The sequence below is a fragment of the Cheilinus undulatus genome, linkage group 13 (assembly GCF_018320785.1).
Source record: "Cheilinus undulatus linkage group 13, ASM1832078v1, whole genome shotgun sequence".
NCBI classification, from domain to species: Eukaryota; Metazoa; Chordata; class Actinopteri; order Labriformes; family Labridae; genus Cheilinus; species Cheilinus undulatus.
This window is the reverse complement of record NC_054877.1, coordinates 14,490,265-14,515,819: the sequence shown is the minus strand read 5'-3', so window position 1 is coordinate 14,515,819 and position 25,555 is coordinate 14,490,265. Positions and strand designations below refer to the sequence as shown.

The window sequence follows — 25,555 nt, the reverse complement described above, 5'->3', positions numbered from 1 at the left end:
TGCTTTGGTCACGGGCAAATCAAAGCAATCTCATCAGGACTCATGATTCAACATGTTCTTATTAATCCTGTGACTGAAACAGATAAGTGTTATATTGGGCTCAGAAGCTTCTCATGAGGTTATTTTCATATTGTTCAAAGCTTTTGTAGCTTATCATTGCAGACAGAATAATGCTGTGAAGAATAAAGTGCCCAAAAAATAAACATCATGTGTCTTTCTCTAACATACAGTTTGAATGTTTTACCTTATAACTGAACTATGTTGGCTGGACGTGTGGGCTAAATTTAGTTCCTCTATTTTCCATTACACATTTTTTGAATACTTTCCTCTCTACCCGCCCTGTGAGGCAGGAATTAAAAAACAAAATCTATTTTGAAAAGGCAATGTATGTTAATGTTGAGTTCGTAACCAAATTGTAAGTACCTTAGAAAACAGAAGAGCCGCTCTACTGTCTTTTTGTCACTTTTTTTATTGGTTTCCGATTTGGAAAGTAGTCAAGTAGAGCAAAAACAGAGGGAAGAAAACAGGATATAGATAAAATTGGTTTCAAAATTAAGGTATGCTTTTATTTTACCAATCCAACTTGTCAGTAATATTTCCTTTCAGTTGATTTTCAGGGTTTTTTTTCCAATTTATAATAACTCGGGCTTTGTGGGAATTTGCCAGTTTATAAGTTACGAATTCAATTTTAACGCTCATTATAGGAGTAAAAGAAACAAGTGCCTGCGAATAATACTGGTCATTGATCGATCTTTTACTTTCAAAGTAAATACATTAATACTCAGTTATAGCTAGGCTCCAAAATACTTTTTTAAACCGAATGTATGAAAAGATTTTCGTATTGGGTAATGATCAAATACACATACATCGGTTAATTCCTAAACTTTTTAAATGCTAGATTTTACGTCACCAGTTGAGAGCGGTTTTAATTTTATTAATGGACAAAAAACTTGTATTGAAAACTATGCAAGAAAATTTAAGATTATTAATGGAACCATATTTAACGTGATATTTCAAATGAAACCAGATTTATTTACTCAAACTAGCCTATTTTTTGTCTTTTTTTATTGGGGTAATAGAATGAGCTGATTTTATTTTGAAAGTGGCTGTCGGAAGCAGAATTCGTCCCATGCGTAGCTTGACTTTATTGTAAGGGAGATGGTCTGCTTGTCTGTCTCAGGGGCTGGGTTTCTCTTTTATCCAACAAGAGGAAAAAAGATAGTTTCAAGCATGACGAGACAAAGACACTGAGAGAAATCTGACAGATGATGATTTAAAAACTTTCAGAACTTGCCATGGCCATAAGGGAGCTTAAAGTTTGTCTTTTAGGGGTAAGTGGCAGATGTTTTTGTTGATCCTATTTGGGGGAAAATTCCTCCAGTCTGCAGGGTTTGGAACTAAACGACAACATTTTAACATTAACGACACTAACAACGCTTAACCGCTTCAGCTGTTACGGAAACTTTGCAAATGTCGATTAATTTTCCACTTTATCGTGTTGCTTTTCGTTAGAAAACTTGAAAATTCAATAACGGTTGATAGCTAGTTGAGTGAAAAACTAATGGGCCGGTGGGCGTAGCATATTTTAACATTTAACCGTCGTGTACGTCTTCCGTGTTCTAATTTCAACCGGCTAAACTGAACATTACAGCTTATTTTATCGTCCAGTTATGTTGAAACGGCTGTGTCAGTTTATCGTTCATTACGTCATCATCAGGTCAACCGCTACGTACAAGCCGTTAGATTTCCTGCTGCGTTAGCAAAACGCAGACGGTACCAGAGTTACTAAGGGGCGTTTTGACCGCAAAAATATAGTTTATCTGTGGAGTGAAACGGAACTAGAGCTTTTTGTGACCTAAAAATTTGTTTGACAAGCTTGTGCATTCTGCTTGGAGCTACTGACATGCTCACCAAGCACTTTTACAGGCAAATTAGGTTAACTAAAGGCTGTTCTTACTTCTCAGTCTTTTGTAACCCCTCTGGTTTGATGCATACCAGACCGTTTTCATGGTTGAAGCGGTGTTAAACCATGGTAAGAGCTATTATTATGACTGAATCACCAGAAAGCCATGGAGGCCATTGAGGCCCTGGGTTCTGTTGTTTCAGCTTCTTTAGTCAGTGGGAAATTGCAGTAGGTTGTAGAATATTTGAACTAACAAGAACCTTTTTATGAGTTCTGCATGTGACCGGACATTTGCCTTGTCAATAGTGATCAATAGTGACTCTGTCTGTGTTGTCACAGTGTTGTAACTGACTGATTCATATATTTCTGTTTATAGGACACTGGAGTTGGGAAATCTAGCATCGTTTGCCGATTCGTCCAGGATCATTTTGACCACAACATAAGTCCAACAATAGGGTAAGAGCAGTCACAGAAAATGGTGTAAAAGAAACAGATACATTCATCAAACTAAGGTTCAGCATCAGGCTTGATGATTTACTCATTGCTATACTTCTTATTAAAGCCCAAACTGTATTTCCAGTGTGATTCAGCAAAAATCTTATTCAGTTTATCATGCTTTTCCCAGACACCATAGAAACTGAAATTTTTTTTAGAACATAATGTGCAGAAAACAGTGCTCTGAGTGATTTATAGTGTCATCATGTGGTTTCTTTAGTAGTATGTCCTCTGACCCTTCACTCCTGACATGGCTTGCAGCATATATAGTACAGCCATCCCACACTTCACTTCTATATTTATGCCCCATATTCTCCAACATAGCTACTTGTTTAAGAAGCACCCTTCTAAGCATTATGAATTGGGGCTGAACGATTTGCAAAAATAATTTAATTGCAATTTTTGTCCCCCAATATTGCGAGTGCAATTTAATATTCTATTATTATAAGGTTCCTCATGTGTATTTTTCAACAAACTCAAGCAATAAATCATTCTCAGGAATACGCTCATCATACATTTAACCATTTTGTTGCGAAGTGGATAAAGAGTTTTACTTGGTGGAGAAGGCTCTGCTCTAAAGATGCTCTCTGGGTTAGTCAAGCAGCTGCTTTGACTTTCCAGGGAGCGCATGCCTAGAACCCCCATATGAACAGAACCTTTTATGACAATGTGCATTAAAAACAATGAAATTATTTCAGAAGCAATTAATCTGTAATATCATGAATCTGAATAAGAGGGTGCAACAATCTTTAAACTACAAAGGAGGAGGCTGAGGTGGAGGAGGTGAAGCTTTGCTTGCAGCAGTGTGGTGCATCAGCATTAATGCTGATATTTAAATGGACCGCAATGTGTTGACACTTGAATGTTCACATAATGTGCATAAAATCTCTGCTGCTGCAAAAAAATAATAGATCAAAATAGTATTTTGATAGATTTCAAGTTAAGAAAAAATATTGCAACCTCTGTGATTTGTAAATTGAAGCAGGTCATATTGCAATTTAATCAAATTAGTGATTAATTGCCCAGCCCTATTATGAATAAGAATTTTTTTCCTGTTGAAAAGGATATCACTGCTTTAAAAATGTGATATAAAAATAGGATATAATTGGCAGAGTGGCATCATGAATGGTTATTTGTAACACATGCATTGACTTGTGACTTCGTGAGGCAGTCAGAATAGCTCAAATTAAGCCCCAAAGTAGTGCCATTTACATTTGACTATAGTCTAGGTCAGTTGTTCCCAACCCTTTTCCTGTAGGGCCCCCCTACTCATATTTAAGAAAAACTGAGGCCCCCCAAGACCCACTTGGAAAACTTAAAAATCAATTCTAATTGTTTTTACCGACAGAATTCCAACACAGGAGGCACAGACACTTGTTCTTGACAAAAGATCTATTTATTAACTAAATTATTATTACAACGGTGTATTAGGGCCACTCTAGAAAAAATAAACAGAGAATCTGTTAATTTTCAAGAAAAAATTGAAATTCTCAAGTTTAAAAAGTCTCTGATTCAGCAGAAAAAAATGTTGAAAGTCGTAAATGTATGTGAGCAAAACATTTTTTTTAAGATTATAAAGTCAAAACAGTCCAACAACTGTTTGGTTTCTTGTAAATTTTGACTTTACATTGTCAATGTCAACATTTAAGACTTTTAAACTAACAAATGCCTTTTTTATTTCTAGTCATGAATTAACAAACTTTTAAATTCTGAAATTCTGAGTTTATTTTCTTGTAAATATACAAATTTGTAATCTCAAAAATGTCAAAGATTTTCAGGGTTTTTTGCCCCAAAATTAACAGATCCTCTGTATGTTTAAAAATATTTTTGGTGGCTCTTGAACGCTGTCATACATTTTGTTTCTTACCATGATTTAAAAAGAATATATTGCTGCTGTCCACCAAAACCTAGCCTTGCAAAGCAGATGGATACGCCCGTTTCCGTGTTTCTCACTGGCAAATCCATCTTGCAAAGCCCCTGTCTGAACGTTTGGGCCCGGTTAGAAAGTGACAGGACCAATCAGCAATGAGGGGCAGTACTTTCAGGTGTGGTGGAGTCGTGATGTAAGCTAGCAGCAACAAGAGGCCAGTGCAATTATGGCAGAACAGATTAGTGTGGATGCTGCCAAAGCGCAAGTTCTATCAGAACTTAACATTTCTTTGTTAAAAGAAGAACAAAGAACAGCAGTGAGTTGTTTTCTTTTCAAAAACAACAAAAGTCGTGTACTGACATGTCTACAGTCGCCATGGTTCATGACATATGGTTCTAGTTTACTCCTTCGGTAGGGGGCGCAGCTCAGTGGCGGCTATGTCACGTGTTTTGTTGCTCTGATTGGCCCGTTAAGATGTGACAGACAGAATGTTCATCCAGTCACCCTCCAGTTTTTTTTTTCAAAGGCTCTGCCCTTTCCCAAACGCTGTCTATGAGTAGTGAGTGGTGCTAGGTTAGCAAAAACCATGTATCATCATTTTCCATAAATCGGTGCTATTAGTCACCCTTTACATGTGTCAGTAGGTTTAACCAATTTAGAGCAATAAATAGTGCTGCCTATGACCATTCAGTTTTTTTAACTAACATTATACAGCTTTTTTTCATTCCCTGAAAAGTGGGGATTTTGTGGATAGGAGGTTTTAGCCTGAAGTCAGCGATATGAACATCAAAGTTTGACAATGTCAGAGCAGACAGGGAACTGCCCCCCTCCAACTTTGCTTACCTATTCAAGTGTTGAGAGTCTAACATGCTATAAAATGATACCGGGTACAGCATCTGCAATATTTTTGAGAACATGTAGAAGTACTCAGGTGTGGTATTGACGCTGATCACCAATACTGGTATAGGTATGGGTGCATCCCTAATTTTATAGATATACCATTGATATTTGCTTATCTGTTTTATTAAACTCTACCATATTAGGGCATTAAATTTTTGTGAAGTTATAATACAGTGTAAAAAAAGTCCTGTAGTTATTCCCTCAAGGGTCATTTTCATTGATAGTTATAAGAACATCTTAACTGTTTCATGGTGCATTCACTGAAACAGCAGTAACTGATGCTGTTGTGGCCTAACCCATCACTGCATTAGTACCTTAAAGCAGCATGGGTTTAGTGTATGTCATGTGTATCCTCTTTACTTGTACTCATTTGTTTCCTGTGGCCGATAAATATCACACTTAAAAAACTTTGTTGTGAAAATTTTTTGTTCATTCACAGAGCATCATTCCTCACTAAAACAGTACCATGTGGAAACGAACTACATAAATTTCTGATCTGGGATACGGCCGGACAGGAGAGGGTGAGTACACACACAACGGGAATTCCTCATTCGTTGAGAAGTTAATTTTCCATTACATTTTGTATCAGGAAGCTTTCAGTGACACAATCATTTCTCTGTTAGCAGTCCTCATGACTTAGAGTTATTAATAGGTGTGAAATAGGATGATTCACTCATAGCATAGTGAGCTGAGTGGACATTCTTACAGTATGAAAAAAAAAGAACGAGAGCAAACTTTGGCTATTCGAATGAGTGGAAGTTCTACCTTTAAAGCTCTGTTGCCAGAGTTTGGTGTTCTCTTGATTGCTAATGTAAAGCTTAAAACTCCTGAGCGTACAGTTTAAACAAAAGTCAGAAAAAACACCAAACATCTAAGGTCTTTTAGGTGTTTGTTGAGGAGAAGTATGGCATGAAACCCTCAAAATTAAAGCTCCTCTGTAAACTTCTGACCAGCAGTGTTTCTATGGAGAAATGTTTTGCAGGGATAATGTGGTACATTTCTGCTGACTACAGTGGATGGTTATATATACCATCAGTAGGGGTTTTGTGGTAACGTGCAGGAAAGGTACAAAGTAGGGAAAAGAGAGGGAGAATGCAAGACCATGTTTTCAGTGGAAGTTACTAAACATTCAAGCATCGATTTTAGTGAAGAAATATACCTTTTGGAATTAAATGCACACTCTATGTTAGGATACAAATACATAGAAAACAACACTAGGTTCAGGAAAAACTTTTTAGCGTGCACTTATATTCATTTTGTACATTTTTATATTTCCCCGCATGAGTGAGTGTGGTTGCAACACATTCAACAGACACTCCCATATTATCATAGAGCAGACATTGCAGCTTAAGTCTTCATGACTGGGTTCCAATAAAACAAAAAAAAGGTTTTAAAAACTATTTATTTTTTTTATAAATGTACAAACAGCTTAGCTTCCTCTTGTGTGCCATGCTGGCTTAATACACACCAGACAGGTTCCTTAGATCATCAAATAAAGGAATAAAGATCTCCTCACCGTACCTAAAATTAACTCCAGATTAGCTCATGATGCATTGAGTCATTATGATCCCACTCTGGAATTCTTTACCACAGGAATCAAGGTCTGCTACAAAATGTGTCCTCTTTTTAATTCAGACTTCTTTTGGCAAAAGCTTCTGGCTAAATCTTCAATAATTAGAGTACATTTTACACTATATTTGGGATTATTTTGATCCCTATTTGAGTCACCTCACAGTAAGAAGGTTCCTGGTTTGAATCCCAGTTTGATAGGGCTTTTCTGTGTGGAGTTGGCATATACTTCCTGTCCATGCTTTGGTTTTCTCTTGGTATTCCAACGTCCTCCCACAGTCCAAAAACATGCTGTTGGTGACTCCAAATTGTACATAGATGTGAGTCTGAGCCTGGATGGATGTTTGTTTCTACAAGATACAAGTTACAGTGTCATTTAGCAGACAGTTTTTGGCAAAAGCATTGTAGATCTGGGACAGTTTTTCCTGGCATTAAGGACCTTGCCCAAGGGCCCACACTGAATATAAATTGTGCTATGACTGTGATTAACCCCCCCCACACACACACACACACACGCACACAATTTGTCATGTTGCAGCCTGGTGCTACAGTCATTTTTGTTTATTCTCGTTAATCTACACCCAGTACCCCATCATGACAAAGTGAAACAGAATTTGAAGAATTTTTGCAAAGTTATGAAAAAATATCACATTGACATTAGTATTGAGACCCTTACAACAACACTTGAAATTTAGCTCTGGTGCCTCTCAGCTCTCTGAATCGTTGCTAGGATGTCTCTACACTTTGATTGGAGGCCATTTGTGGTTAATTAAATTGACGGCATAATTTAGAGAGGCATACCCCTCTCTACAGAAGCCTCACAGCTGACAATTCATATCAGAGCAAAAACCCAGTCATGAGGTCAAAAGAACAGCCTGCAGGGCTCAGAGACAGGGTTGTTGCAAGGCACAGATCTTGTGAAGGCTACAAAAAATTGTACTGCACTGAAGGTTCCCCTAGAGCAAAGTGGCCTCCATAATTCTCAGATGAAAGACGTTTGGCACAACCAGGACTCTCCCAAGAGCTGTTTGTCCGGCCAAACTGAGCAATCAGGAGAGAAGAGCCTTAGTAAAAGAAGGGACCAAGAAGGACAACCACCCTGCCATAACACCCAGTGATGGATGTCCTTTTGGAACTTTGTCACATCTCTTCACCAGATATCTGGAGCTCAGTCAGAGTAACCATCGGGATCTTGGTCACCTCTCTTACCAAGACACTTCTCCCCAATTGCTCAGTTTGGCTGGACTGGCCACCAGTCCAGTGTGTACCCCGGCTCTCGCCATATGAAAGCTGTGATCGTCTCCAGCTCCCTGCAACCCCAATTTTGATAAGCGGTGTAGATAATGGATAATGGAAGTATTTATCCCCTCTCATTTTTGTTGTGTTGATGTCTAATTTGACATGTTTTTAAAAATGACAGGTTTTTTTTTCCATTTCTAAAATTTGGCCCGGTGGCTGAAAATACATTTTTCATAAAAGACATTTTTTTTAATGCTTTAAACATTTCAAGCAGTAAGAACTGAAGTAACCCTTCTAGTGATGTCAGAGTAGTTGAAACTTGTAAGGAAGGAACTTTTCCATTGGCCACTCATCACTAAAGAATGCATGGTAATAGTCTACTCACAGTCCAGTACAGTGTACTAGTCCTTTATGTGCTTATATATTTTGAGAGTTTAATGTTCCAGATTTTGTTCATATTACATATTCAGACACTGCTAATGGAGAACTTTTAAGCACAAGTGATGCTTTGCAGTTGAGAATCTATATGACTAATCATATTCACGCTTTTCATATTTTTTCTGTTTTAGTTCCACTCATTAGCTCCTATGTACTACAGAGGATCGGCAGCTGCTGTCATAGTCTATGACATTACTAAACTGGTAAGAGCAATCTAACATTTTTTCCTATAAAGATAAGCAAATCTACATTTACAGAAAAAAAATTAATAACCCTTTCTGCCTCCCTTCATAAATGCTGAAGGGCTCACAATACCCTCCACCTTCATTGTCCCAGAAGAGCTGCTGTTTTGTTCAGTAAATCCATTTTTTGTTTAATGTGTGTAACTGAAGAAGCTGTTTGCCTGATGTAAAATGTAATTACTTTTTCATCACTCTGGGATGCTGCTCTTGAATGCCCTACAAATGTCATTCTTTCCTGGTCTGTTAATGGAAACTTGTCTGAAATACACCATCTAATGTGATGAATAATATGTGACACAAGCTGTAATAAATATGCTACCCATAAGATACGATCCCTGTGTGGACAGTGCTTTGTATATTCTTTCTGTCCAGGACTCATTCCAGACACTGAAGAAGTGGGTGAAGGAGCTGAAAGAGCACGGTCCTGAGGACATTGTTGTAGCCATCGCAGGGAACAAGAATGATTTAGGAGACATCAGGTGAGATAATGCATCTTTTCTGTCCTTTTTGACTATAAATAAAATGCCTCTAAGTATCATTATAGGCATTATATCAATGAAAAGTGACTACATTGAATAACTAGTGGAAAAATTAAATCTCATCAACCTAGTGCATCTGCATCTCTTCACTATGAAACAGTAACCCCTTTTAGTACTTTCTAAATAGCAAATAATCACTGCTTCAACAAAGAAGTTAGGATGTTTATTGACTATGAAAAAGATTTTTATCATCTTTAAAGGCTTCAACTGAAAGGTTGTTTTTTAAAGTCCCCTAATGCTCATCCCCTATCCAATACTTTAAATTTTTACAACTTCCAGTTCTGCACTGATTAGAAACATGCAGTATGATATATGATCGGGTTGGAAAAACACTGATCTAGCACTATCTTGTCCTGACTCGTGTGATGCAGTTTTAAAATTGCAGGTGCCAAATATCGATTTTGAATAAAAGAATATGGTGTGTTGGCTCTCTACTTCATAACTTCTCACAGCGGGTTTTATGACCTGAATTTGGGTAACATGAACAGGAGTTAATTGCCCAAATAAAAAGCTGACACTAAGATAAAAGAAGAAGAAGACAACAGTAGGGTAATGTTTCACAGCTGTGTAAAGTATGGAGAGATGAGACATATGGTTAAACTGGGGCTAAATTGCAGGATCAGATGTGATGTATCCTTTTTGTGGTCTAGTATCATGCATTGAAGGATATCAGCAGTGGTATACTCAGGTATATGGAGTATACAGTAGGCCTGGGCGATATGGCCTAAAAATCATACCATGGTATTATTCTTGCCTTTGACGATAATGGTATTATATCACGGTATTACAAAATTAAAAATAGAGAATGCTTTTTAATTCAAATTCAAGTGTTATTGACCCCCTTCTCCCCTTAAAACAAGCCTTTGATGGCATACTCAATTTATCTCTAAGTATAGGAACACAGAAAACATGTTTTTTTTTTTTCAAGTCTCTCTAGGTTTACTTCTGTCTAACTGCACTCCAAGTTTTGCATTTCATCTCTAACCTGATGAGGTGTGTTACGCTGATAATGACTTGAACACATTTCCTAGTGAAGGCGTTGACAGTAAAAGCGTTTCAGAAAAATAACAGCCGCAGACTTTTATTTTGAAGAGCTTGACGGAAGTATTGTGTTTAGCATTGAGTTAGCTTAGCTTTGGCTGCTGAACCGGGGAGTACGGCTAGTTTGCAGAAGCTTTTCTGACCTCATTTAACATCGCAGCCTGTATCTTTGACTCACTGTGGACTTAGAAAAGAAAGTCATAAGTTAAAAGAGACTTTTAAACGGTTGTTTATGCCATTGTAAGAGGAAGAGCTGCAGCACTGGGCTCTGAGACCAGCCAAAGCAGCACTTAGCTTGTGTTACAGCCCCAGGCAGACTGACAGAGACAGCACACTGACTTAGTTGCGGTACAGCCGTCAGACTTTGTGAGGAAAAACAGGTGTTTTTGCCTGCTAACTCACACTGAGGCAGATACAATGACGTCATTAACAAGTGTTATCGTGATTGGTCGGTAGAGTCCAAATCTCTACTGTAGGCCAAATTTATATCATTTATACTGTCTACCGCATATACCGCGCACCCCTAGTATACAGTATCTATTGATTTTCTTAGTCACCATAGAGTTTAAGTAATCCCACTTCTCAGTCCCCTCTAATGTACATCAATTCCTAGGATAGGAAAGGTATGACCTGGCTTACTCTGCCTCTAGTACATTTTGTTGCCTTGGTTAGTTGCTTAGGCTGGCCACACACTAGACGATTTTTAAATCTTAAACTATTTTAAAAATGTCGGAGACCACAGATATAAGGACAGTTTCAAACGATTTTTCATCTTTAATCATCTGCACGCACACACTAGACAAGTCAGCCAGACTGTCAGATCACTGGAGACCCCACGCCTGCTGACCTGCCAGCGACCTTGCGTGATCATGTGACTTCAGAAAAAAACAAATACAGATGTCTGTCAATATACCCTCTTGCTGTCTCTCCACAACAGGCTGTCCTGGTATGCATTACAGGTGCAGCAAAAATCCTAAAACAAGGGAAAGACTCAGGATGAAAATCCTGGCTTGAATGAAGCTACAGTTGTGTTTATGGTTATGAGCGATAAGGGGCAGTACTTTCGGTGTGGCGGAGTCGTGACATAAGCCAGCAGCAACAAGAGGCTGGTGCCATTATGGCGGAAGACATTAGCGTGGATGCTGCTAAAGCGCCAGTTTTATCAGAACTTGACGACATTTCTTTGTTAAAAGAAGAACAAAGAACAACAGTGAGTTGTTTTCAAAAACGACAAGATGTGACAGACACAACGCTCATCCAGTCACCCTCTGAGTTTTTTTCAAAGGCTCTGCCCTTTCCCAAATGCTGTATATTGAAGGTTTTCCAGATGGATGTGTGAAACAAATCCATCTGGCGTATCAGGTTAAATTGCTAACACATATTTGCTCAAAGCAGGATATTTTGTGAAATTAAAATCATGCAGTGAATTTCTGAAGTGATTGAATCTACCTTCCCTTGAACTTTTCACATGGAAACTTAAGTCTGATAAACACTCCTGTCCCTTCTATCCGCTGTGAGCGTCGGCAGGGCATGTGGTGCCATACCAGCTAATACATGACAAATTCAAGGTTGCAGCAGCTAAATTTGTCAGAAGAAAAAATATTCTCAATAGATATCAAGTCAAAGTTTATTTATATAGGATATTTAAAACAACCTGAGTTAACCAAAGTGCTGCACAGGCTTAAAATACTACGCTAGTGTGTTGAGGACTATAGCCTCTGACAATGCAACGGTGCATGCTCTAAAGCTAAACTGGGGTCCCTGTTTTCAGTAGTAATGAGTTTCAACACAAATCTTTGGTCTGAACTAGGGACAACAATGCAAAAACTGTGTAAGTACATCTTTAATGCTTCTTGACACATCTTAAATGATATTCCTGGAATCAGTGGGTGTTATGGGTTTTTGAACATCATTTACTCTCATCCTGGGGACCTAGCTGAGGCTGATCAGGCCCCAGCTTATGTCCAGATGGCTAGCTAGCTACTCTGCCTCCCATGGCTCTCCTCTCTTGAGCCACAGCCATCTTGAGGCTCTCCCTGCCACTTCGGTGGTGTTGCAGATGGCTTTTTTCTTCCTCACTCCTTTGATCCACAACAAACTGAAGGCTCTGGACAGGGATAAGGCTTTAAAGCCCCTGCATCAGGCCTCTATTGGTAGACGCTTTGCTCTCCATCTGGCTTGTTGACAACTGCTGACTAGTCCCTCTTGCTTGGCAAGTTTCCTTTCAAAGGCCTCTTCCAAGTGGTCTTCCCAAGTGACTGTTAGAACCACTTGTTTGTTTGGTTGTGGACAGAACTAGTGGTGCTACTTTCTATAACTTGCTTCCCTCATTATAATTTCATATGGATCCCTACTGCTTGAAGTGCTAATGGTTAAAGTCAAGTGTCAACGTGCAATAACAAAAGGCCATTTTTAGGTGTAACTAATGTTCTAGAGCAGCCTACAACACAGACCATCTGCTGGATGTGTTTGCTAAAAATGTGGGGCATGAGTGAATGGTATACCCACTTCTGCAGGCACCACTACATCACTGCCTATCGGTTCTTACCATGCAGTTCCCACCCACTATATAACATACTGTGTATTTGTCCTTGTTTGACTATATGAAAGCTTAAGAAGCACCTCAACATTAATAAAGGAGTGTTATTTTTCCTTTTGCCCTTGCTGGCCTTCATAAATTTTCCTCTTGTTATATCCAAAAACAAAGCGACGGTTTCGTAAACAGATTTTGTTTAAAAATTTTCATCTGTTTTGTTTTGGTCGTCTCTATGAAAGGTGAAACCACACTTGTACAAAACAGGAGACACAATAAAGTTTGTTTAAAGACTCTTCATGAAAAATGACATGGTCTTAGCATAGGATCATACTCTGCTCCTCCTCCAGTCCTAATCTTCTCCAGCTGCCTTTAAGAGCAAACTCATCAGAGATGGAATGGGTGAAATTCATTGATGTAATGTTTGATTTGCTATGGGACTGTGGTTAAGAAGTTAATGTCCTCCCCTTACTGAAGAGTTTTTTCCTTTCTTTTTATAGGGAAGTTCCAATGAAGGAAGCAAAGGAGTTTGCTGAATCAATTGCCGCTATTTTCATCGAGACTAGTGCCAGAAATGCTGTCAATGTAGAGGAGCTTTTTCAGAAAATCAGTAAGTTTCATGGCTTCTTTTTCATCATGTTGTGTCTCCTTTATGTTCTCTATTGCACCGGATTTTAGTAAAGTAAAAGATGTGGAAATCATTGAAATTATTGAATTACCCAGAGTAATATCAGAAAGATCAGTTGTATGCCTTTGTGCAGATCATTGCTGACAATTGCTCATTTTCATCCCTCGCTTTTAAGATTTCTATGAATCACACGACCACAGAAACCACCTCAGCCCTTCTTCCTTATCCACCACTGTACTTTAACTGTCACTCAGAGACACTGATGTTTTGTCAGCACCTCATCATAATTATCTGTGTGTAATACTGTTCAAGACTTCTGCACTGCCAACATTAGCATGTTTGACCATGAAAGCAGACCACACATACACGCAGTACTAGTTGCCCTCTAACCTCATGCTAGAGTCTGTCCAACAGCTGACTTCTTCTGCCCAATAAAAAAAACGTCCTCTGAATCAGCATTAACCAAAGTTCAATCCAAAAGGGGTGACTGGACTTGATTGAAGCCTTTTGGAGGAGAGGGGAAGCATCCTCATGAACTTCAGTCAAGTCCAGTTGCCTCCTTTGGACCATGTTTTGGATAACCATGACCTGGATGAATGAGAACCTACACAGATAAATCAGCATTAAGATAGCCTATACTGGCCTATTAGCATTAAACTAACAAGAAAAAAGCAGGTCCTTATTGGTTACTGATAGGCACAAGCAACATTATTTGCTGATAGTACAATTCATTGGTGAACCCCTGCATAAAATAATTTTATTGCTGCTAGGAATTGTAGTCAAACCTGTGTGCTGCCAAATGCAAGTAAGTAGTCATAATACAACCTTAATTATGCTGTGAAAATTAAATGTGCCATGGAGTCTGGAAGTTACCCTGTGCTGTGTCTTTAGGTAAACAGATTCCCCCCCTGGACAACCCTGAGGTGGAAAGCAATGAGTCCTTTAAACTCACCCGGCAGCCCACTCCATCTACCAGGAGATGCTGCTAGTACCGGCCATGTCTGATGTGATTACCTCCTTCAGCACCAGGGACCCCACAGCACAGCACACCGTCCACAATGAACCCAGTGTCTCACTGCAGGGAAAAGAGCAAACAGTGGGCAGACAGAGGTTAGCTTGCACGTGTGGTCACCTGCAATATGAAACAAAGAAAGTACCATCAGTATCACGTGTATCATTGCACATTAATGTCATTTTAGTGTAGTAGTCTTAACCCAGATCAGGTCATAAGCCTGCAGTTTGTTGCCATCAGGTGGAGGTTTGGTGAACTACACCAAGATTTCTGTCTGCAGTATAATTCATTGCTCTTTAAGAAAGTGTGGTTTTATACCATAATTTAGAAACGTTAAAATTCAGCACACATTAACAGCTAGTGATCTGATATATGCTCATGTGCATTTTTAAACAGGTTTGAATGCAAACACATTTCATTGCACTGTCTCTTTAAAGGCACACATTAAATGGTAGGTTTTTTTACTATTATTTTTTAAGGCTACACTTCTCATGGAGCTCTTATGTACATGTATGTATCACTCATGTTTAGAGTATTTGATGAAAGGTTGTTGAGTCTAAACTTAAGAAAAGAATTCAGTTCTTTATCTTAAATGCAGCACCTTTACATTCCTTTGCATCATGTGTTTTCAAGCACATTTGCTGTTTAATGGTTGAACTGTAATAATGAATATGTAACAGCTGAGAGGCCTAAATCGCAATTTAGGTGTGACACCCTGATCGGAAACACTGTGACCAATACTGGAGATGTTTACAAGGTGTTTTGTAAAAGTTGTTTTTCTACATGCTGAAGAGTATTGTCACATATTTCAACACAGGGAATGACTGAATACAACTGCCAGACATATAGTTTTATTTCTTTTTAAAACATTTGTACTGTTTCATAACCAAGTCCCTGATTTGACAGTATTTGCTTTTTAAGGTGCCTTTTTCCAGTTGAAAGCAATTTGCACACTACACATGGGTCTTAGCTGTCTCGTGTTTTTGCAGGAGAACTGTAAACATCTGGGACTGAGAAAACTAAAAGTCATAGTCATTTGTTCTTTGGTTAATGAAAAATCTTCAGGAAAAAGGAAGTGCAGTATGACTAATGTTTTAGCTACATCCTGCTAACAGTGCTATTAGTGAGGGAATGTTGTGAAATTCTGGGAATGAGACATTTCTTCACCAATGTGTTCATGAAGGTCTGATAACACATGAAAAAGATGTAAATCTACTCCTGTAGAAACATTTGTGTGAGCTGCTTTAAAGTTGGAGTAGCTGCAACCTTAATGCTGAAAACTTATTAACACTTACCTTTGCCTTTTGAGGGGTCGAAATACAGGTTTTTTTTTCAGTATTCTGAGGCCCGGTTCACACTTAGGAAGGTATTTTTGAAAACTGATGTTTGTATTGCATTTTGACTTTCTATACACATGCAATAACATTTTGGGTCACCGAAAATCAGAGGTGGAAAATGTACAAGACTCTTGTACTCAAGTAAAAGTACAGTTACTTTGGTTAAAATGAGGGATCCACAGATACCCATACCACTATCGGGTATTGGTGCCGATAACAGACCTAAGTGCTCGTTCTCATAAAATATTGATCCATCATTTTAAAGCATTAAGTTAGCCTCTCATTATGTGAGTATGTAGTCAAAGATGGAGCCATGTCTGCAGTTTGGTGACATTTTAACAGAAACAACAATCACAAAAGCAGAGAAGAATGAAAAAATGATGGAAACTGTCAGAATAATAAGAGCAATTATGGTATTGCAAAGTACTCATTTTTGTACTCAGTATTGGTGAATATTCAAATATAAACCCTTGTGCTAATACTTGGTCTAGGAAAATGTGATATTGGCGCCTCAATCTATCTTATCCCGTTCGGGGGTGTCGGGGGCTGGCGCCTATCCCAGCTGTCATTGGGTGAGAGGCAGGGTACATCCTGGACTCATCGCCAGTCATTTGCAGGGCTGGTATTGGTGCATCCCTAGTTAAAATATATTTGAGTAGAAGTAAAATTACAGGTCAATAAATCTATTCAAATAAAAGTAAAAAGTGTTTAATTTAAAGTTTACTTAAAAGTACTGAGTAGCTACAGAGAAATATTAGAGTAGAATATGTTATTTCATTATTGGCAGTAACAACATAAGCATATGAATCTCCAACCAGGGTGTTCAGGTAAAGTGACACCTGAGAGCACCTGATCATCATGTGAAGTCAAAGCCAAACAGCTAGCCAATTTCACATGTTGTTGGCAGAAAGCTACAGCCTCCTCATTTTGATGCTTTTTAAATACAAGTACAATTATTTCCCAGAAAAACATACTGAAGTATACGTAAAATGACTGATTTTAAAATGTACTCAAAAATACAAGTACCCTAAAATTACTCAAATAAAGTAATTTGAGTAAATGTCATTAGTTACTTTCCACCCCTGCTGAAAATTCCCTTTTTTTTTTAAACTTCCAGGGTGCCAATTTTTAGAAACTCTGCTCACATCATTTGTGTAGTTTTTTGTTCTGTTTAACTTTATTTAACAAGGAAAACCTGAGATTAATTTTCTCTTTTTCAAAAGTGTCCTGGACAAGACATGCAGTATCATTATTAACAAAGTTACAGCCAGAGAATGAACAGCCATACATGCAAGCACAACAACACACTAGAAAACATTAAATAACAAAATAGGCAAATATTTTCCAAATATGTGTTATGAGACACCTTTATGACCACATTTGTGAAGAAAAACAAGAAATGTATTCCCAGACTCGTCAAATATCAGATAATATTCAATGACTGTCTGTTTGATTAGGGCATAATGCTGTTATAGTCATTTTATACAAAACTTAAACCTGATCAGTTTTAGCTTCAAAAAATTAGAAAGTCATAACAAATTAAAAAAGCCTTAGGCTAAGTTAGGTAAACCAATGTGATGTACAGTGCTTAACAAATTTATTAGACCACCACCCAAAGTAAGGTTTATGCCACAGCTGCCCCAAATTAACAGCATTGGTAATTACCAAAATCATTTTTTATGTTTCTGCAATGGTTAATACACCAATATGTAGAAGCTCTTTGACCCAAATGATATTTTTAATGCTAAAATATAATTATTATTGTTATCCAAGAATTTTCAAATTTACTGATTTACAAAAAAACTGAAAAATAGTAAAGCACATTATTATTTCTTGATTAATATGTCAAACTATAGTTATTTACTTGCATTCCTGAACGGAAAAAATTAGTTTTAGTGGTTGAATGTTATGTTTGATTAATTTCTGACTTCTCAGAGAAGCCCAGTGAGCTGGCTCAAATTTGGGTATAAAAAGGCGAATTCATTTTAAAATTCCTCATTCCTGTTCAAAATGGTAAAACATGGAGAGCTCACTGAAAATGAAAGAGTCCGCATTAAAGCACTTCATGATGCTGGATGGTCTTTGAGACAAATATGACAGGTGGTCTAATAAATTTGTTAGGCACTGTATATTTTAAGCTGCTTTATCTCTTGAAGTAGTGCCCTTGGATCTGACCACTAACAAATGATTTATTAGCACTTCTGTAAAACTTTAAAGCAGTGTTAATTGGGAGTAATTGTTGTTACAGTGCAGCTTAATTTTTTATGAGACATTACAACAGACAAGAGAGCTGACTAACAGCGGTTTCCTGTGTAACAGTATTTCTAGTTGGTTCTGCATCTTCATTACTTAAAAAAAATAACATCTTTACTTCAGGGAAGTGAGGTTAAATAAAAGAGAGCTGTTGAAAAAAGTTGAATTTAACAAACATGTATTACACAACAATGACATTTACGTCATTATTTTCAATGCAATTATAGTCTCATTGTACAACATGTACTGTGTTTTATCCAGAAAGTAGCCCAAAATTCCCCTCATAAGTTCAGTCTTGTTTACTCAAAACACCCAATGTTTTACTAAATCCTGAGTTTGAGGGGGAAAATGTGTGTCACATGTAATCACTAAGGATATTTTACATAAACCAAATGACAGACATATGACTGCCATCTTCCACTTAAATATAAAACTGTGACCTCAGATTGAGAGCTGAAAGTGAATTACAATCTTGGTGGGTTTGGCTCAGTGGGCCAAATGTGTAGTAGGTCACAGCATTGATGATAGACATTTTAAAAAAAATGTAGGTTTTCTTATGTCATTTGGCATGACCTTGATACATAAGATAATCTCATATGAGCAAAGAAATTGTGTTACAGGCCACGTCTCACTTTGAAATGAGATTGAATACTTTTGGGTTTTCCCACTCAAGTGCCTTTTTTATATTTTTCTGAAGCATTGTACAATATGAAGTAAAAATGCTTACTGTTAGTGTATTTCATTAATTATGGGACTGATTCAGATCAGACTAGTTGTATGCAGTAACATTTGAAAATATCTGTAAACATCCACATACTGTATGCATAAGTCATGCTTCCCTGTATCCTCTGTAGGTCAGATTAACTTTGTATATTAATCAATGTAATAAACTAGTGATTATTCTATTTCCTGATCTTTTCTTGTTTTTATTTCACCCACTGTGTGCTCTGAAATATGAAAGGCCCTACAAGGACGTGCAACCATACAATTTATTTTGCTCAGTTTTCCCATGATAACGAGTAAATTCCAAATAAGTTGGAGCGCTGTGTAAGCTGCAAAACAAAGCCGAATGCAATGATTTGCAAATCTTTTACTTCCATATTTTATTTACAATAGAGCATAAACAATCATTTGATTAAAAAGTTAAGCTCATTTTGAATGTAGTGGCAGCAGCACATCTCAGAAAAGTAGGGATGGGACAACAAAAAGCTGGAAAAGTAAATGATACTAATGTAAAAAAACAACTGGAGGAGCATATTTCAACTGATTAAGTTCATTTGTAACAGGTCAGTAGCATGACTGGGTATTAAAGGCACTTTTTAGAGAGGCTCTCTTTCAAAAGTAAAGATGGCCAGAAGTTAGCTACAAAGTGGAACAATTAAAAAGAAATATTCCCCATGATAAAACTGTGAAGGCTTTGACCATCCCAGCATCTACAGTACATAATATCATCAAAATACTCTGAGAATCTGGAGAAATCTCTGTGCGCAAGGGACAAGGCCACAAGTCAGTATTGGATGCTTGTGATCTTCGGACACTCAGGCAGCACTGCATCAAAAGTACATAATGATTCTGTAACGAAAATTACTGCATGGACTCGGGAACACTTCCAGAAGTCATTGTCTGCTAACAGTCCACTGTGCCATCCACAAATGCAAGTTAAAGCTGTATCATGAAAAGAAGAAGCCATATCAGAACATAATCTAGAAACGTCTCAGGGCCAACGCTCATTTAAAATGAACTGAGGTAAACTGGAAAACTGTTCTGTGGACAGATGAATCAAAATTTGAAATCTTTTGGATTCCACAGACGTCTTGCTTTCCAGACAAAAGGGCAGCTTACACATCTGGAAAGGCACTATCAGTGCTGAAAAGTATAAAGAGGATTTAGAGCAACATATGCTCCCATCCAGACAACGTCTCTTTCAGGGAAAGCCTTGCATAGTTCAGCAAGACAGTTTAAACCACATACCACACCGATCACAACAGCATGGCTTCACAGTAGAAGAGTCAAGGTGCTGAACTGGCCTGCCAGCAGTCTAGACCTTTCACCAATAGAAAACAATTGGCACTCTTAGCAAAAAGAAACAGCGAAGATGACCCAGGACTGTTGAGCAGCTAGAGTCCTATATCAGACAAGAATGGGACAACAATCCTCTTCTAAAACCCTAGTAACTGGTTTCCTCACTTCCCAGATGCTCACAGACTGTTGTTAAAAGAAGTGAGGATGCTGTGGCTGCCATCAAATTTGAAATGAGCTTACATTTTTCATCCAGTGGTGAATTGTTTCAGTTTCAGCATCTGATATGTTATTTATGTTCTACTGATGAACATATGATCTATGAAATATGGGTTTAGGAGGATTGCAAATGGTTGAATTCTGTTTTCATTTACATTTTACACAGTGCTCCAACTTTTTTGGAATTGTGGCTGTACATTCAGTGATTTATCTTTCAAAGGTTGGTGGATGGCATCCAGCCCAATGAGCTAGAAAAGAGGAAACTCGATAACAAAAGGTCATGGCTTGGATTAACCTCCTGACGCTGTGAAAACATGATCTGGATCTCAACTGAGCTATGTTGACACCTAGAAACCTAAACTCAGAGAGGAAATGACCGATGGCACAGTGCAGAACAGTGCTTCTCAACTGGTCCAGCTTTATGCAGGACCCACCACCTCGTCCTCAATGAGAAAACACAATCCAAATCTAGAAAAAGTTTAACCACTCTGCAGTTTGGACCTTAAAAGGAACAAAACATGGTTGAACAAATGAGCAAAACACAACAAATGTGTTTAAAAAGTTTATCACGGCCTAGTGGCCTAGTGGTTTGAGGCACGCCCCGTGTACGCCGGGTTTGAATCTGGCCTGTGGCATTTTCCTCCACTGTCAATAAAGGCATATAAAGCCCAAAAATAAATCTTTAAAAGAACAAGGTTTATCATTACTGAAGCCATGGAAGCACATGCATTTATATGTTTTATTTTACTCTGTTCTGCATGTGAATTTTGGTAAAGGATCTCAAAAAATGAGAAATCCAGTGGTGTTATCCCAAGATAACATGATGTATAAGTTGGGATCTTTTCTTTCTTTAAGATACATTTTTGGGGGTATTTTATGCCTTTATTAGAGATGAAGACAGTGGATAGAGCCAGAAAAAGGGAAGAAAGAGTGGGGGAGAGAGATGGCAGGCCACGAACCAGACATGAACCTGTGCCATTTGCACACATGGAGCACGACCAAACAGCTAGGCCATCTGTAACTCCATAAGTAACTTTTAAATTTTGTATGTTAATGATATTGTAAAAGTTTCCTAAATTGCTCAAGTGTAATCTGTTCGCAGACCATACTACGTTTCTTAATTTAACACAGGTGTTAGAGGTGGTTAAAAAAGAACTGAAAAAATGAAACAATGGTTTGATGTCAATAAATTATAAATGAATCAAGATAAAACATATGATTGTCAGTAACAGAGAGGAAAGTATAAATGATTCAATTTACTTGGGGGGTATTGAAATTCATAGAGTAAAGGAAACAAAAATGTTTAAGTGCTATGATCGATGAAAAGCTGAACTGGAAATCACATATAAATTACTTTAAGGGGAAAATATGTAAACAATTGCTCTGTTATAGAAAATAAAGGTTTTATTAGATAATAAAGCATTTTACCTTTTATATAAGTCATTAATTGTCCCATATCTGACCTGCTGTGTTGAAGTTTGGGGTATTGCATGTAAAGCATCTACTCAACCAATTTTTATTTTTCAAAAAAGAGCTGTAAGAATTATCAGTGGAAGTCAATATAGGGATCCATCAAACCCGTTATTTATTCAGGTAAAACTGTTGAAATTCATGAATTAGTTGATTATTATTAGTATTCTGCAAATTATGTATAAAGTTCATAAGAAATTATTGTCAGACAACATCCAGCAAAGATTTGAAAAAAAGAGAAAGTTGCTGTAATTAAAAAATAGCAGAGATCTCTGCTCCTTTTCATTCAAAGTGGAAGATTTTACGTTTGATATGAATTGTTTTGTTTTATTAAATGAAATAATAAATAAGTCGAAATCTTAAGAAAACAACCAAGATTTACCTATAATCACAGAAAGGTGTTATAGAGTAAAATGTATGGTTCATGTCTTCCAATGGCTTCCATACATAATGGGCTTTTTGCCGCAATTTATTTGCCAGGCACAAATTCCTTATCCGCTTTTGGGTCCCATCAACCAGTTGAAAACCACCAGTATAGACGTGGTTTTAATCAAGTCCCAAAAAGCCAAAAAACATGCAGCAACAGTTGGTCCACATTAGTAGAAATTAAAATTTCTTTACTCTATTTTGACTCCTCTTGAAGAAATTCCATCTTCAGAAAACTGTTACCCTCTCATGACTTCATCATCTTTAACTTCCTATAAGAAATGCTGAATAGACATTTAATGTATTTTCCCTTGATTCTTTACAATTGTATCATTCTATTTTGCAGACATAAACTTCATAAAGTCTCTTAAAAAGCCGTACACATCACAAGAGTGTTGCATTCCAGTCCTCAGTTCACAGCAGTGGATTACTCCTTCAGCAGCTTACATTGAGTGGATGGGGGGGGGGCACATCTTGCCACGAAGATGGATTTAACCATAGCCTCAGTGGTCAATGGTCTCTCAGACAGTAAAAGGGGGTATTTATAGTTCAAACTGTATGAAAAATCAGGATTTTACTCGATAATCGTGTGTTACAGAGTGGAATCTGGACAAATGTGAAAGTGATCCTGCAGCTGAAACACTGGGAGCCTGGACACTGTGTAGATGTTAAAAAACAAAGTTTTTATCCCTAAAAGCTAATCATTCAAAGTTATAAATTATTTCAATACTTATCCTTAAAGTTCCCAGAAGACAGCCCATCTAAAATAAAATAAAAATGTTGATTTGTTTAGTAAAATTTGGTATCTGAATAACATGAAATGACTGACAAAAGTTGCTTTTATTAGATGGTTGAGAATAACTGAAGTATGTAAGTACAGAGGTGTGAAAAGGTATTTGCCCCCTTTCTGATTTCTTTCTTTCTTTTTTTTTTTTGCATATTTGTCACACTTACATATTTACATATGTCATATTTACACACTTACTTGATGTTTCAAATCATCAAACAAATTATAGTATTAGACAAAAATAACCCAAGTAAATACAAAATACAATTTTTAAATGATGACTTCATTTATTAATGAAAAACATCCAAATCTACCTGGCCCTATGTGGAAAAAGCGAAACCATGAATAAGCTATGATTAAACACACTTTTTGGAAAGCTGAGCTCAGTTTCATTAGCCACACCCAGACCCGGTTACTGCCAGACCTGTTGGATCAAGAAATCCCTTAAATAGAACCTGTCTGACAAAGTGAAGTCGACTAAAAGATCTCAAAAAGCAACACATCATGCTGCAAGCTAAAGACATTCAAGAACAGATGAGAAGTCATTGCCATCTATCAATATGGAGAGGGTTATAAAGCCATTTCTAAGGCTTGGTGACTCTAGCAAACCACAGTGAGAGCCATTATCCACAAATAGAGAAAACTTTGGTACCTAAGTAGCTTTTCTGATGAGCACAAAAGCTGAAAAAAAGGAAATAATTGTGTTGATGCACAAGGATTCTTCTATGCTATTTGTAATAATTCAAGTTATCTTTAATGAGTAATATTTAAAAAAAATTATTTAGAATCTTTTGTGTGTTCAAAATTACCAGCATTTCATGTAAAGTGTAAGAATGAATTAAAAGTGAAAGGTAATAATTCTTAGATGTTTAGCCAAATGAATTTCCTTGTGTATGACAGAGACCTGAAAGTGATTATGTATACCTTCAATATTGGCTAATTAACATTCAGGGTTGCACACGCCTTTTAGTGAAAGAGGTATTTTTTTACGAAATATTTTACAGAAGTTCTGTTATTGTTGTAAGAATCTTTATTGAATTAGCGGTGCAAGGCTCTGTCTGTTCTGTGGTTGTCCAAATAGATTTCCTTTATATTAACTAACATTTTGATTAAAAACGTATTAAACTTGTCTGGACCCATTTTCTGATATTTTTTTTTCCAATTAAACAGATTTTTGACAGTAATGTATCACTTTTTTGTGTCTATCTTTTTTTGGTGGTGGTGGTTGTGGTGGTTGTGGTGGGTGGTTGTGGTGGGTGGTTGTGGTGGGTGGGGGGGTGGGGGGGGCCTTGACAGACTTATTTAGAAATAATAAAGTCAAGCTGTGTAGCCATGTTTTGTTGGAGAAAGATTATGTTGTGTGATGTAATTCTCTGATTTTGTTTGTGATACAAAATTTTAAGAGAACAAGCCAAGTCTACTGCCACAAGGTAGAAAGAAGACAATTGCCTTGGACTAGTGATGTCGTGGTCCATGTAGGTATGTGGGCCTTCCCTTTATTTAGACATGGGTATATTTTCTATGAAGACTAAGAAATAAGAGGGTATACTCCAGTGATCATCAACTGGCACCCCGGGGACCATATCAGGCCCCCTGTAGCTTCCCATCCGGCCCCCAAAAGATGATTAAATACAGAAAATATGCAGAGGATAAAAGATTTTGTGGGTTTTAGTGGTATATTTTGTATTCTGTCTCCACAGCTATTAAATCAACCCCAAAAACAGATCAATATTCCTGATCATTTAAGCAAGAATGACTCAACATTTGATCCATTTTATAGAAACTAGCTCTCCTGACATTCTTAGGAAATATGATGCATGATAAACCCATATTCAGCAATCCAGACCTGGTTAAATCTGCGTCAGCTTTCCACTTGAAATGCGTTTTTCCTGCTTGAGAATCAACACAAAAGGCCTGTTTCCTGCACGTGTTTTTAACCAATCATGACACAGCATATTAGTACAAAACCTAGTGATGGACACCATGGCAGGCCCAGATATGTGGCCTATGTAGGTGGCTGCAGTATGAGCAGTAGGAACTCCACACGGAAAAAATACTAATACTAATACAGAAGTATGTTAATAAGAGCAAAATATTTCATATTAGATTAGTTTAGTTAAAAGCTGGGCCCCGCAGTGTCTTTCAAGACAAAAGCTGGCCCTTGCACTGGTTTAGTTGATGACCCCAGGTATACCCCAAACTACACCACTGCCTGGGACCTTGTTCTCCAAATGACTCCAAATAGGTGTGCACCATTTGTAAGGTATACATTAAAAATTATTTTATTTGACTAAACTTATTATATAGAGCATTGATAAGTTGCCCAGAGTAATCAAAATGGAATTTGAAAATGAAAATTAAGAATTTCTGTCTTTGAAAACTAGAAAATATTTCAGACACTGTTGGACTTCAGTTTTAAAATATATAACATAGTACTCACAGGAATGAGTACTTTTAAAAAATTATATAGATGTTTCAGTGCAGAAATTGTACATATGATGGGCTATGTTTAACTGCAAAGGGATGCTTCATAAAAAAAATCCTCATTGTCTATAACTACTGTTACCAAAATGGAGAAGCTAATAATATTATTATTTGCCTGGGGCCGCCAAATTATTAAAACCGCCCCTGACAG

General features: G+C 37.3%; 1 protein-coding gene across 1 annotated transcript; it reads left to right on the top strand.

Moving 5' to 3' along the window:
- The first annotated feature begins 1,148 nt into the window (after positions 1-1,148).
- rab31 (RAB31, member RAS oncogene family) lies at positions 1,149-17,444 on the top strand. The gene is made up of 7 exons (XM_041804082.1): positions 1,149-1,331; positions 2,280-2,359; positions 5,608-5,689; positions 8,546-8,617; positions 9,029-9,135; positions 13,270-13,379; positions 14,289-17,444. The coding sequence occupies exons 1-7, from the start codon at positions 1,296-1,298 to the stop codon at positions 14,384-14,386; spliced, it is 585 nt and encodes a 194-aa protein (XP_041660016.1). The 5' UTR covers positions 1,149-1,295; the 3' UTR covers positions 14,387-17,444.
- The last annotated feature ends 8,111 nt before the right edge of the window (positions 17,445-25,555 follow it).

What these genes read in the sequence shown, in the direction of transcription:
- rab31 (XM_041804082.1), top strand. Translation starts at nt 1,296, where the DNA reads ATGGCCATAAGGGAGCTTAAAGTTTGTCTTTTAGGG. An exon ending in TCTATGACATTACTAAACTG is followed by an intron (nt 8,618 to 9,028) that starts GTAAGAGCAATC and finishes CTTTCTGTCCAG; the next exon opens with GACTCATTCCAGACACTGAA. An exon ending in AATGATTTAGGAGACATCAG is followed by an intron (nt 9,136 to 13,269) that starts GTGAGATAATGC and finishes TTCTTTTTATAG; the next exon opens with GGAAGTTCCAATGAAGGAAG.